The following is a 15,638-nucleotide window of genomic DNA, read 5'->3' on the forward strand; positions in this document are numbered from 1 at the left end:
TCCACTGCCTGAGACAGAGTCGTATCATCCAGTGCCATAAGCAGTCTCTCACGTAATTTGTGATCCGCCGTGTGTTCGGCTAACTGGTCCCGAATAAACTCGTCTTCCAAGGCTCCAAATTTGCAGACACTGGCCAAACATCGGAGGTCCGTGACGTATTGGTGTACGGGCTCACCGGGTCGCTGTCGGCGCTGTCTGAAGAAGGTCCGGCGGACGATGACGCTCTGTGGAGCAGCGAAATGTCCTGCCAGTAAGGCGATACAGTCCTGATACTTGTCCGCGGGTCCAAGCGTGCGGAAAATACGCTGTCCCTCATTTCCCAGGTTGTGAATGAGCAGAGCCGTTAGCCTAGCGTCGCTAGCATCAGCTGGCGGCGGCGATAAAAGTTTGAAAAGACTAAAACCAGCGGGGCCACGGGATCGGCGGCTCGCCCGGCAAAGCGAGGAACGCAGAAAGTGGTGAAAGTGGAAAAAACTCCATCCTCGTCGCCGATATTATGTTTGAATTAGGAGGACCACGACTGTGTGCCTTAGAACAACGGCTTTATTACAGAACTACATTACCCAGCATTCCTCAGGGGCGCGGGCTTTTACCTTCAAACAACAATGACAGTAATACGTCACACTGTTGTGACACACCCACATAAACACAGGTCACTGTGGGATGTAACAGTTTGACACTTCAGAGACTCTCAGTAGTCGAAGCTCAAACGAGTCTAAAAGTCTCAAAGAAATCTAAAATGAAGTGTCAAACTTGTCGACTAGTTTGAGACGTCATTTCAGATTGCTTCAAGACTTTTAGACTCACTAAGTTTTACTCTTCGACTACTGAAAGTCTCTGAAGTGTCAAACGTGTCGAAAATTAATTTCACAAACTTGAGATTTCCTTTTCGACAAGTTTGACACTTCAGAGACTCTTCAGTGTGGCAGTGTGTCGAAACGCTTCATGATGCCTCATCAACCCATCACTAACATGTAAATCAAAATAGTTCACCAAATCACCAACAACGTCTCTGAGCTCCTCCACTGCATTCTCTGAGTGTCTAACCACACAGGTGATGGATTTTAAATCAGGGTAGGAGTCACACAGGAGGAGCTTAGAGCTCAGGCCCTCCTCTTATGTTGGGCTCCATCTCCTGTCTAAATGTGGCACTACCCGACATCTGACCCAAGCTGAAGTGAACAGAACAGGTTAGACTTGAGGTGTTTTCTTCACTGTTTCCCTTCTTCATGCTTGGCAAACCAGACATCAGCCCATTTAATCATTGTTGTGGCAAGGTCCTCCATGTCTTTTTTCCTCTCTCTCTCTCGGACCACATCAACGTGTCCTTCTGACAGACACTGAAGACAAAGCACAAAGGTCAGAGTGCCACGATTAGGAACATGTCACCAGGCTTCATTAGCAGTTCTCTACAAGGTGCCTTTGAATGAAATACATTATGTAGAAAACCTGGGGAGTGTGCAGTTTCTCTCTCATGAACAAAAACATCTACTGCTGATTGGAGCTCAATGGTGCAGCTGCTCTTCTATATTGTAGAACCAGACTTTATACAGGATGACACATCCTACTTGGAATGAAGGAGACTCAACCAGAACTCAACCATTGTCTTGTGAGTATTGCAGCAGGGCCTCTCCCTCCCTCAGTCCGGTGCAGATGTTGATGCGTCGCAGGGCATCCATCGTGCCCCTCTGATGAAGTGAAGCGCCTCCATCCTCCATTCTGGACGAGGCCCGTCGTCGCTGCTGAGCTGGGCCTGACGGGGAGCGGCAGTAAATGCAGAAGTGGGAAAGAGGGGAAGTTGTCTGCTCCTACATGTTGGAGATACAAATTCATTACTCAAGTTTAGAAGCTGGCTTGTCTTTGTGTGTGTGTGTGTGTGTGTGTGTGTGTGTGTGTGTGTGTGTGTGTGTGTGTGTGTGTGTGTGTGTGTGTGTGTGAGTGTGAGTGTGTGAGTGTGTGAGTGTGTGTGTGTGTGTGTGTGTGTGTGTGTGTGTGCTGACAATGTGTTGTCGTCTGTCCACAGTGGAGGTCGTTGTCACGACCTCAGCAGGAGAAGTATTTTGAGCAGGCGAGAGTCGAGGCACAGCGCCATGAGGAGAACAACCCGGGCTGGTCGACCACCTCTAACTATGTATGAACTCTCTGCTCACCTGAAAGTCAGAAATGTTCATATGACGTCACTAAAACTGTAATAAAAAAAAAAAACATTTTTAATGAACTTAGTTATTAACGTATTTTCTGTTTTTAGACAAAGAAAAGACCAGGAATAAGATCTTCCAACCACCAGACACCATGGCGGCCTGTTTACAACGCCAACTGCCTCAACCAGGGGATTGGATGAGCAACTTGGACCAGATGTTCCCACATCCAGCCACGATCCAGCCCGTCTTTAATCCCCACCAACACAGTGACTGACTCTCGCCCTGCCGCTGCCCCACTGCAGCCCTGATCTCCCGTTCTGTACATATGTAAAATAAAAACTATTCATTATAACTATCATCATCTGTTTTTATTACCATACGAAGTGAAGCATTATTTTATATTCTATATTTATTGCTTTAACCTGATGATTGTTGCTTAGTAACAAAATAAAACTCAGAAGTCCACAACAAACTTCAGTTTCTGGTCGTCGCTGCAGCTTCACTGAAGATGTTTTCTCATCTACTTTCCTACCGTCATTTGAATGCAGCATCATTTCTGTTTTCGTAAACAACCTTCATATGTATGGGATAAACCTTGGGCCAGCAGGAAGTGAATTTGAATTCTTTAAATGGAAAATGGTCTAATTTGAGATTCAATCTATTGGTTTGAATGAATATCTCAATGAAGTCATGTCGACCCCCTGGGATTTGTCCTGGGATGCCAGCCGGCCAGTTGACCACCGGGCACATCGTATTTCCAGATAATATCTGTATCGGAGGGGTTTATGCCAGGTAAAGATCGTAAAGCGTATTGCTGTCGTAAAAGCCATTTCTCCTCTACGATGTTCGACTAGTTTATCCTGGCGCCAGGTCCTGGATGTGTGGCACAAAACATTGAATCGTAAAACTGCATTTGAATGGAGACAAGTGAACGTGAAAAGTGAATGAAATCTGGAGCTTTGTTTCAATTTAATGAATTACAGTTTTGATTTTATTCATGCTTTCATCTGTGTTCAAAGTTAGGATCAGTCTTCACCACCAGCTGAGGGAATCTTCATGACTGTCCTTAATTTGATCTCATTCAAATGAATGAAAGATGGTAAAAATACATAAAGAATGAAATCATCGAAATTCATCAAAATCCACCATAGTAATGAGTTCATTCTTTAGAAGAACCAGTGAACTACACGTTTTTTTTAAAACGCTAAATACTATAACGAAAAAAAATATGCCACGTGCTGAAAAATGAGGAAACGTTGCTGAAAATGCATTTCAGTCATTTTAGAAATGTGTCACACTCTGGGTCTGTGGTTTAGATGTGAACAAAATCAGAGCTTTGAAATGAAGTGAGGCGAAGCGATGTGTTTGGTGCTTCAGGCCTGGTGCGTTAGCGTCAAGCGCTAACATGAAACACACACAAAGGTAAAGGACAGCAAGCATTTCATTTCTCATTTTAGCTTCACTAGATGTTACAGACTGATCACATCTGAAATCAAATCACATCAAAAACACATCAGTAGATTGATCATATAGCTGCCAGGCTGTGGAATCTACACAAAGGTTATTTTTGCAGAGTCATGGTGAACATCTGGTGTGGTGCCAGGTGTTGTGGCGGGTGTGGCAGGACAGCCTTCATTGGAAAAAGAGGCTTGAACACATTCAGTATGAATGAGCGACCATTGTTTTAGACTGTGAATGATTGTGTGTGTGAATAGATAAATGTGACTGCTCTTGCAATAAAAACAGGCTGCATCAATAAAGCCTGAAATTCATTACAAAGACGGATGGATAATGGTACAAAAGCTGCAGCGGTTCTAAAGGAAGAAACAGCCTGCTGTGGATGTGTGTCAAGTCTTCTGGGCTCTACAGAACCAGGACTGTGTAGAGCACCCTGCACACCATGGAGAAGTTGATCCCCATACCCAGCATCCATGGCAGGGCCCTGCAGGGCTGCGGCAGAGCGCCCAGGTACGAGATGCTGTGGAGGAGCCGAGCCCCGGTGAAGAGGCCAAAGTGAAGCTGGGCAGAAGAAAGCTCAGGTCCAGTCAGAGTGTGGAGGAGGCCCACCAGCACCAAGGGCACAGCGGTCTCCAGGTCATTCTGGTGACACCTGCACATTGAAAACAAGCCAGCCAAAATCTGGGTGAAACACGTCCATCGTGCACAGACTGAATTGAATAAGCAGAGAAGGATTGTGTCTGTTTGCAGCCTCCATCATCCAACCTTCTCACTCGCTCTACATCTGGATGAGTCCTCAGCAGCTTCTTTCCATCCTCTGCAGGCTTCAGGGCCACATCTTCCTCATTTGCAAAGGCCTTCAAAGATAGAGAGAGAATTCATGTATTCACAATTGTTGTTGTTGCACATCAGAAGTCACCAGGATCCGTTGGGTTTTTCTCTTTTCTCTGTTAAAAGCACAGAGGAATGACTGTTCTGTATTTGGTGCTACGTAAATAAAGTTGAATTGAATTGAATTGAACCAGTCGGGTCAAATATCCATGTAATGAATCCAGGAAGAGGGAAAAAAACATCATATTTAATCTCACTCATAAGACTTTCCAGAGCTAGCACCACTACAAAATAACTAACTCATTAACTCAATACTTATTTCTGAAGATAAAGAAGTGAGAGACAGTTCCCCCTCTGGAGAAGCAGTAGTAGACAGTCAAAGGTCCATCAGTAAAACCTTCCCGAGGACGATCGTGGCGTGAGTGGTAAAAACCTTGAAGACCTCGTCGTTCATTATTGCTGCCATGTTTTGTCCTGTCAAAGAGCTGGACATACAAACAGGGATGGAAATGATCCAACACATTCACATAGAAGAGTGGAGAAGCAGGAGTGGTCCAGTCGCTGCTCCAGAACAAACTGTTGTATTTCAGGACGCTGAGAGTTAAATACACGCACCAATGTTAACATGTTTGTTTCACTTCAAATAGCACATTTGTAAAATAGACAAAAACACTTCAAAACGGTTCAAGCAGTGTGAACAGTTGCTCTGCTCCTAACAACACATGGAACAAAAGAAGTGAAGTTATTATTGTGCAAAGAAAAACACCTTTCTTGAGTCAAATAGTTTGGGAGTGTGCGGCTTCCCAGTGGCGTTCAGGTGTGGAGACTCTGGAGAAGAAAAGCACTTCCTGATCTGTTCCTGATCTGGCTGCTCATACAGTTTGTTGTGTGGGAGGAGCAGAGCAGCCAAAACCCTCCAGCCAGGCTCTGAAAGCTCAACAGGTTTGTTTGCTTCAGTGATACAGGTTCACTCAGTTAAATTTAATTCATATTATTGCAACGTGTCACAATATCTTCTGTTTCACAATTTACTGTATCTGCTGACAATGAAGAATTGAATCAGTCGGCTGAGGATTAATTTTGATACCAACTTTTAATTTCTCTGCAGTATGTAGTTTGAAATGGATTCTTCAATATGTTACAGTCACACATCACGTCACTGGCTGCACACAAGTGATGACTTTCCCTTCTGCTGCAGGATGTGACCCCAAATGGAATGGAAGCAAAGGGCCTCACATGGATCTGAAATATCTACAACCAGGTGTCGTCCTTTGTGAGACAGACAATAATGTCCTGGGATTTCCCAGAAGGCTGCTGGTCTCGACGATCCAAAGTCCTCTGCAGCTACTGATGCCACCCTGACTGTCTCGACAAATATTTCATGACAATTTTTAATAAAAAGAATCAATGTGCAAGATAAAAATGGCCCCTGAATGCTGTTGTCCATACGATGGCGCCAGAGACTAGTACAAATATCCACCATGACACTTTGCCCTCTCCACATGCTTCATGACAGTAATAGATGATTACTGTCATAAACAATGATTATAACATACACAATCATCTTCATCTTCAACTACAGATAGGGGTAAAGAAAAACATGAGCAGAGATTGTTTTGGAAGTTAAAATCCTCATACTTTTTATCATGTCTATTTAAATAAATAAATAAATACAAATTAAAGTAAAAATAAAAATAAGAACTTTGTTGGTCACCCAACTTTTGTTGGCAAAGGTAATAATGTATCTCACAATGGTATTCAAGCCAAGTATATTTAAAAAAAAGAACAACTCTTTTCCCATTAAAACGTACAGATTTCACTTTATGGAGACTGAACTTAGGAATTCTAAACAATATGACTACTGTGGAAGATCTAAAGAGAGGAATTAAAGAACGCATTAACATAATGGAAATAACAATGTTGAGCCAACAATAGTCTGGGACACTGTCAAAGCAGTAATGAGAGGTAATCTGATCTCAAGAACATCTTACATAAATACAATTAAAAGGCTTAAATAAAATAAATCACATCAACAGTTAAGGACACTTGAAAAACAACAACAAACAGACCATAGTGACGAACTGGTAGAAGAAATTCAAAAAATAAGAAAAGACAGACACTATGGTACTTGAGGAGGTGGAAAAGAAACGACGATTTACAAAACAAATATTCTATGAATCTGGACCCAAAGCCACAAAGATTCTGGCAAAGCGCCTCAGAACACAACAAATCAAACATTCAGTTCACACAATCAGAGAACCATCCAGCAATGAAATAACACATGAACCAGACATTATTAAAAAAATATTTAAAGATTATTATAGAATGTTATATTCCTCACCCGAGAATACAAACAAAGCAGATATTAAAAAATATTTGTTAAAACTGGATCTCCCCTCTATAGGTAATAATCAAAACACAGATCGAACCTCTCCAATAACAAAAGAAGAGCTGGACAAAGCCATCAGTAAACTGAAGACTAACAAAAGTCCAGGGAGTGATGGACCCCCTAATGAGTGGTAGAAGACCTTCAGGCAGGACGTCCCCCCTTGTTGTTGGACTCATTGAACTGGACACTCAAGCTGCTAACACCCCCCTCCTGGAGGGAAGCCATAATATCTGTTCTCCCCAAAGAAGGTCCAAATAAGGAACACTGTGAGTCGTACCGACCAATCTCTGTTCTGAATGTCCATTACAAATGATTTACTTCAATAATATCCAAAAGACTGGAATATTGACTACCAGGGCTGAGAGATGAAGACCAGACAGGTTTCATAAAGGGCCGACAAACCCAAGATCATATTAGAAGGACAATACAGCTCATAGAGACCATTAACAAACACAAAACAAGTGCAGCCTTAGTTAGCCTCCATGCAGAGAAGGCCTTGGACCGGGTCAGCTGGCCCTTTCTTATCTCTGTGTTGGAGAGAATGAGTTTCAGCAGTCAATGTATTAAATGAATCCAATCCCTCTATGAGCCAACCGCCAGAATTAAGATCAATGGTTCCTTCACAGATAGTTTCACACTATATAGAGGCACCCTGCAGGGATGTTGTCTGAGCCCCAGCCTATTTGCTCTATCATAGAGCCGTTAGCCCAGGAAACTAGACACAATGACCAACTTAAACAATATCACAAGAAGAACATAAAATAGGATTATTTGCTGACGATATTATCACATGCTTAAAGAATCCAGACTCAACATTTCCTAAACTCATGTCAATCTTAGATAATAATGGGCTGAAGTCTGGTTACAAATTAAATATAAATAAAACACAGGTTTATGTGTTTGAACTACACACCAAATAGCTTTATCAGACAGAAATATAAATTAAAATGGGACTTGGGAACTATAAAATATCTTGGAGTCTTCCTCACAAAAGATTTGAGTAAACTCTATAAAGCAAATTATAACAAAATGAACAACGCCATACAGAAAGACCTATCAAAATGGCGATCAATAACTTTAGATTTCAGCTCAAGAATTGAGGCAATAAAACTGAATATCCTACCTAGACTGCTGTACCTTTTTCTCTCTTTACCAGTTGGAATACCAGACCACCAATTCACAACATGGGACAAGCAAATCTCACGATTCATTTGTGGAGGCAAAAAACCAAGAGTCAAACTCAAAACACGTCAACTTGAGAAACAGGAGGGGGGCCTTGCACTGCCCAGTTTAAGAGAAGACTTTTATGCTGCCCAGTTAAAATACATTGGTGTGTTGGTGTTCTCCAGAATATTATGCCCAATGGAAGAACATAGAGCTCTCCCAGAGCAGTAATCTACCTCAGACCAGGCGAGGAGACAAGTACTACACACACCAGGAAGATGACAACTTTACTGTTTCCCAAACATTACAAATCTGGACAGTTGTAGTTAGAAAATATAATTGGAAGGAGATTTATAAACAGGTTGCTGTTTAGCCTTCCCAGACAATTCTTTTCATACCAGGACAAACTGACAAAACCTTCACAACATGGAGGGATAGAGGTATAACAGCCATATGCACACTGAGAGAAGGGAACCATTTTAAGTCTTTTGAAAAGGTTAAAAATGAATATAAACTCGAAAATAAAGACCTGTTCCGTTACTTACAACTAAGACACTTCTTTGACACTCAGGTACAAACATGTATATCATCAGAGAGCAGTGTGCTGATAAAAATGATGCTGGATGCTGATGAGAAAATGCCTTCCAAAGCCGTCTGTAAACTGTATGCATGTCTTCAGAAATGTAAAGGTAATACCTCACTGTATTTAAAATCTAAATGGGAAGATGAACTACATACCGACATTTCAGAGTATGACTGGAGAATGCTATGTGACACAACACCGCTCCACAAGCTCTAAACGCTGGAGACAGTTTGGTTGGAAACATCTGACGGGCTTTTTGATCACACCGCAAATCAAAAGCAAACAAGCCGGTGTTCTGGAGGACATCCTAAAATACAAGGTTCCCAGGGACCCACGGGTTCTGTGTCTGGGATTGTTCCCAGAAGGAATCATCTTGAAGGAAGACAGGTACCTCTTTAAAATAATGATCATTGCTTTTAAGAAGGTCATTACTAGGAACTGGTTAAAGAGCCATGTTCCAGGAACAGGACACTGGATTTCCATCATGGAGGAAATCTATTCAATGGAGAAAATGACTTTTCACCTGAGAATCAAAGCAGGTGACTGAACACAACAATGGAGGAAATGACTTTTCACCTGAGAATCAAAGCAGGTGACTGAACACAACAATGGAGGAAATGACTTTTCACCTGAGAATCAAAGCAGGTGACTGAACACAAAAATGGAGGAAATGGACCTCGTTTAGAAAGAGAAGGGAAGATAATCCTTTTTTTGACTGACTGAAAAGTGTGATGCCCCTTTTGTATTGCTTTTCGCGGTTTGTTTTCTATGTCTAAAAAAACAAAGATAAATAAAAAGTATTAAAAATAATAAAAAAATAAAAAAACTTATAGATTTCAACTTTATCTTAAAATATCTTTACCTAGTTAAGTGACAATTGGAAAACAAAACAAAACATTAAATTCATGGTTCCTCTAACTATATGTCAAAATCATAATTTCACTTTTAAACTTCAATACAATCGATCAAGAGTGATTTCAAAGTTTTCACAGAAAAATAGTTCAGATATTTACTTATGAATCTCTCAAAACCTGATGGATATGTTGAATGTGAAACAGTGTTTACAGTCCGACTTGTCTCAGTATATCAGCTCACTGTTTTTATTTATTTTTTTTATTTTTTTAGCCATGTACAAAAGGGACGCAACACTCATTTTTTTTTACAGCTTTCTTAAGAGTAACAGACATAAAGCAACACTGAGTCCTGAGCTGAGATGCAGGTGATACTGCCTCAAAGTCATGCTGTCAGTTTGTAAATATCGTTTTACTACCTGACACCAGGAAGTAAAACGTACACGGGTAATCGCAGTGAACCTCATCTGGAACAAACCTTTTGGTCAAAACTGGACACTACAGTCCAAAACTCCTGGAGATATTTGGGACAAAGGACGGGGTTGAGTCATGCTGGATTCACCCGGTCAGGAAAAGTTGCAGGGACATTAATGTAATTTGGGCTCATACACACTGAGACAAATGATGACACTATGTGAACAAATGTAATGTTTTCTATTGGCCCATGCCCTATTGTGAGAAAAAAATAACACTTGATATGAAGGAATAAATGCTATTCTTACCATCCATCAGTAGATGGCAGCAGAGGCCCGATAATGAAAGACTTGGCTTCAGTATGAAAGCAGGAGAGCGCATGAAAGTGCTGAAAATAAACTTTTTAAAAAGTTTACTTCCAGCTTTTTATATAACATGCCCATGTCCTATTGTGAGAAAAAAACCACACTTGATATGAACGAATAAATGCCATTCTTACCATCTGACATGCTGACTGCTGTGGCTGTCTCACTTCTTCACATTAGATCTATTCAGTGCTGGGCAGCCATGAAAAATATGCATAGCTCTCTGATCTTTTCACATGCATAAATTTTATTTTTTTTTTAAAATAAAATTGACAGATCTCCTAACATATCTAAGGCTGGGCAACAGCTGGTGGTGGTGTCAATTTGTATCGGATGGCATCACTGCCTGCGTCGACTGGCACTGTATCCGTCAGTGCAGAGGAGATGCCAAAGATAGCTGTGTGACTGTGTGTGTGTGTGTGTGTGTGTGTGTGTGTTGACGTTGGCATCAAGCTTTACACTTCACACGTGTAATTGTAGACTTGTATAATACACACTACAATTGTCACAGTACTACTAAATATTGACAAAATAATGTTAAGAGTCAAAATGCTGACAGATAATTTACAGTGAACAATCAAAGAGCATCAACTCCCCCCAGGCAGGCACTCAGTCGGTCTCATGGCCACAGGCTGTCTATTCATGAAACATATTCATTTTAAATAATCCAACTTCCATTAATCAAACCAATCCAACCATCCAGACAACATGTATACAAGGTAAGCAGGACACACTAACTAATTTGCTGAAAACTCAGTGTTAAACCTCCTCCAATCCAGCAAACATCACCAACAACGGTCTTACCTGTATCCTTTGACTGTCCTTCTTCCTCCATTTTATTTTACTTTTGTTTTCCCACCCATAGGGATTAATAATGTTGTGCTCATTGACAGGAATAACGTGTCGCTGTAACTTGTTAAGTCCCACTTGTCGCAGGTGTTTCGGATTATCTAGCGTCCCTGTTAACTAGTGACCTTCGAGTTCTGTCGTTGAATATCCTATGTAGGGAACCAGTTAACACGAAAACCAGTTAATCCAAAACACCAGCCCGCCTCTTTACCCGACAGCGCGATCTCGCATATATGACCTAATAATAATTGTTTATAATGAATTAATATACTGGCATAATTATTAATGAAAATAAATTATATAATTATCAATATATACATACATCAACAAACTTTTTTTTTTATTGTTTCCATTTTTAACCAAACATTAAAATGGCAGAAATATAAATAATTCAAAGCATAATTTTTCCCCAAAGAAGCTTGACTTTGCAGTTACAGAAAACCAATTTTTTTGACACATTCACTGTCGAGACATCGCTGCTGATGGAGCTTCCGGAAGCTACCGGAAGCGACAGTTAAACTTTAATTGGACGCTGCTAGCTGTTAGCCCCGCTAGCATTCAGTGTCGCAGCAGGCATTGGCAGTTCACCACCGGAGCAGAAACGGGCTACAGAGAATTGATTCTCAGCACACAATTTTTTCCTCCAACCTTCAACAACCAGAGTAAGTGATGATGCACTGAGATTTACACTTTTTTAAAACTTTTTTTAACTTATGTAACTTAATGCAAACTTATGTCACTTAATGCAAACATCCAAGTTTTAACTAAGAAAGTGGGAAACGTATCATTTCACACTATAAAACTGATGTAAGTTGAAATATCCTTAAAAATTGGTCACTCGACTATCAAATAACATTTGTTTGAGAATACAAATCCATCAAGGTTTGATGCTAGCTGCTAAAGCTAACATGCGATGAACGTCTCCAAGGCAACAGATACAAACACCTGCAGTTTTACGGCTATTTTCTCACTATTAATGGGACTTTTTCCACAAATATTGTTATTATTATACACATATGTATCACCTCTCTCTCTCAGACACACTCATAGAAAAAATTAAGAGATATTGCTATTTTAACTCACTTGGCAGTGTCCCTATGGAGGCTATGCTAGCCAGCACCTAGCGGTAGCCACACTCAAAAGTAATTCATTAATGTCCAAATGATGTTAAATCTCCTTTGTTTTCTGTGTTTAAACACTCAGCTACATCTGTCTATAAAAAGTGGAGTACAGATTGAGTATTTTCCGAAGGTTTTGTGCTGCTGTCTGGCGTGTGACCACTTTTACAAACAATTGAGATCAGAAGTGATCAGGGTGGATTGTTGACATGTTTTTGGGCCTGTGAGCAGGTTGAACTGTTATGAGGTGTCATAGGAAGTTTATATACAAGGAGCTTTACGGAGTTTTGTTTGACTTATCTGATTAAGAAATGTTACCAGTTGTGTTGATATATACTGCTGTGAAATCATAAATTCAGTCATTTCTGATGTTAAAAAATATTAGTTCCAGTGTATATATCATAATTCTTGTAACACATTTGGCTTTAAAGTGACTGAACCTCATTCTAATATTCAACGCTTTTTCCATCTCTAGAATGAAAGTTGTTGAAGAGCAGCAGAATCCACTGGTGCCAGACCTGATGCAGGTCCTGGAGGAGGCACGTCTCCTGCCACTGTATGTTTACAAGTAGCATTTAACACAGTGTGTTTTTGATCAGCATTAGTCGTTGCTACAGCTATTGATCAGTTGTGTTTATATACTGCTGTGAAATAATAAATTCAGTCATTTCTGAAGTTAAGAACTATTAGTGTTCATATTATTCTTTAACATGTTTAGCGTTAAAGTGACTGTGAAACTCATCCTAATGTTCGATGCTCTTTCCATCTCCAGAATTAACCACACATGCAGGGCGATTGTGGAAGAACCGTTTCCGGATGAACTGCTTGAGTTCATATTGACAGGAGGAGGCGACCAGGCAGACGTCGCTCTCCAGCCTCCTGAGGCGACGTCCAAACCACCTGCTGGAGTCGTCCTCCGTCCAGTAAGTGCTCAACTTGACTTCATGTCACTCAGGACATCAAATCAGGCCAGAAATCTGGGTGTTGATCTGGACTGTAATTTCAGTTGTTAAGATGTTCAAGATGTACAGCAATGTGGGACTGTTCAGGAGATGAAATATAAATTAAATGTCCACAACTGATGGTTGATCATTGAGTTTTAAACGTTTGTGATCGATAAAATACATCTTTCAATTACACAACAAAATTTGCTTTAAAAAAGATACTTTTGATCCAAATTACACTGAATTTAATGCAAGGGATCATTTAACCCTTTAATCAGTCCACAAAAACTGACCTTTCCTCCTTCAATTAGCCTTTAAATATCACCTCACGACACGTGCGTGTTGCCTCATAATCAAAGTGATGTGGTGTCTCTTGGTGTTGATCTTAACACTCAACTTGTGGAACTTGTGCATTTAACACTTTTCCTTTGTCTACAGTGTTTTGTGAACCTCTCACTGAGTGTCGCTCCTGCTCCTGCTGTCAGCGGCCCTTCAAGGTGAGTTCACTTTCCACTTCTGGCTCTAAATACACTTCTGGCTGTTTGTACCTGCATGGACTTCATGACATTCAGCTCGTTTCCCAGAGCTTTTCTTCAAGCTCTGAGTCACTGCACAGCTAGAAAACCTCTGTTTATTGAGTCTCAGTGAGGCCTGAGTGTGAATCACATGTTTGGGTGTAACACCATAACATCCTATTACATGTGTGTTTGAACTTTTCCTAAATGCTTCTCTGAACGTTTGTTGTTGGTGCCTGCAGAAAACGAAGGCGGGGCAACGATGATGGCGATGCAGGCAATTACATCAAAAAACCGCCTAATGCATACATGCTCTTCTTGAAAGAGCAGAGAGTCATCGTTGCCACCGAGCTGGGCCTGACAGGGAGCGCCACTATTAACACCGAAGTGGGAAAGAGGGTAAGTCGTCTGCTCCTACATGTTGGAGATACAAATTCATTACTCATGTTTAGAAGCTGGCTTGTCTTTGTGTGTCTGTGCTGACAATGTGTTGTCATCTGTCCACAGTGGAAGTCGTTATCGCGACCTCAGCAGGAGCGGTACTATGAGGCAGCCAGAGCCGAAGCTCAGCTGCATGAGGCCAAGTACCCGGGCTGGTCGACCGCCTCCAATTATGTATGAACTCTCTCCTCACCTTAAACTCATTCATGTTCACAAGACGTCACTAAAACTGCTCAAGAGTTTGTTTAAAAAAAAAAAAATACACTTAGTTATTAATGTATTTTCTGTTTTTAGGGGAGGAAGAGACCACGAAAAAGGTCGCACCAGTGATGAGGGTACAAACACCCCACAGGCCCAAAGCCCACTTGTTTTAAACTGGATAATGTTGGTCGGATCCACCAGTTCCAGCCACAAGTCGGCTCTCAGATCACACATAGTGCCCTGCTTCCACCTCAGAAACCTGTAAATAAAAATTTTAAAAACAAAAATCACTCTCATGCTATCATTTTTTTTAATGACCATATGAGGAGTAGCATTATTTTATATTTTATTGTGGTGGGCACCTGGACGGAGGTTCTTGCAATGGAGTGGGTGTGTGGGTGACGGGGAGGGGTTAAAAGAGGACGTCCAGTCACGCAGGGGAAAATGTTTGACAGGTGAACTGTCCTGCCGCTGGAGGCAATAAAGGAAAGCAGACTGGACTCCTTCCTTCCTCCTTGTTTTCTCATCTACTTTCCTATTTTAATTTGAATGCAGCATCATTTCTGTTTGGTAAACAACCTTCAATAGATTTGGGATAAACCTTGGTCCAGCAGGAAGTGAATTTGAATTCTTTAAATCTCAATTGGAATGGTCTAATTTCAAATTGAATGGGAATCACAATAAAGTCATGATGACTCCTGGTATTTGTACCGGGATGCTAGCCGGCCAGTTGACCACCGGGAACATCGTATTTCCAGTTAGTATTTGTATCGGAGGAGTTTATGCCAGGTAAAAGTTGTAATTACTGTCATAAAAGCCATTTCTTATCATCTGTGTTCGACTAGTTTAGCCTAGTGCAGAGTCCAGTATGTGAGGCACAAAACATTGAATCGTAAAACTGAATTTTAATGGAGAGAAGTGAATGAATTCAGGAACTTAAAAAAAAAATGTGTTTAATGAAATACAGTTTAGATTTTATTCATGCATTCATCTGTGTGCAAAGTTCAAATCAGGAGGACTTGCTCCACTCAGGCTCAAAAAGCACATGTATGATCACAGACAGCGCCACCTGGGGGACAACAACTCTGCTTGTTTTAATTCTGCTTCATGTGGAGGCACTGAAAAACTGGATCTTTGTTAAAGCAGGACTGGTCCTTCCAAGATGTTTTGTTAAAGAACAGATTCAGCTCTGATTCATCAGTAGAGGCAGCACAATCTATAAATGACAACGCCAGTACCCATTTTTCATACATATATATGTTCCCCTATAAGCATATAGGGGACATAATAAACACCTGATAAACATGCATATAAAAGACAGGTAATTGTAATTCTTCTCAGGTGAGGCTGCACATACAGCTTTGGGGCCCCTGG

The 15,638-nt window shown here is 41.0% G+C and overlaps 1 protein-coding gene across 1 annotated transcript in view; it reads right to left on the minus strand.

Annotated features, from left to right (window-relative positions):
* Window positions 1-4,004: 4,004 nt before the first annotated feature.
* LOC308143587 (microsomal glutathione S-transferase 1-like) overlaps window positions 4,005-15,638 on the minus strand; it is a gene marked incomplete at both ends in the record, with an annotated part of 136,850 nt that continues 125,216 nt past the window's right edge. Inside the window, 2 exons of the mRNA XM_080514449.1 lie at window positions 4,005-4,251; window positions 4,365-4,456. Of these exons, the coding sequence (XP_080370575.1) occupies window positions 4,005-4,251; window positions 4,365-4,456 (339 nt within the window). The remainder of the gene's footprint in view (window positions 4,252-4,364; window positions 4,457-15,638) is intronic.

Source organism: Blennius ocellaris (genome assembly GCF_963422515.1).
Source record: "Blennius ocellaris genome assembly, chromosome: 18".
Classification (NCBI taxonomy): domain Eukaryota; kingdom Metazoa; phylum Chordata; class Actinopteri; order Blenniiformes; family Blenniidae; genus Blennius; species Blennius ocellaris.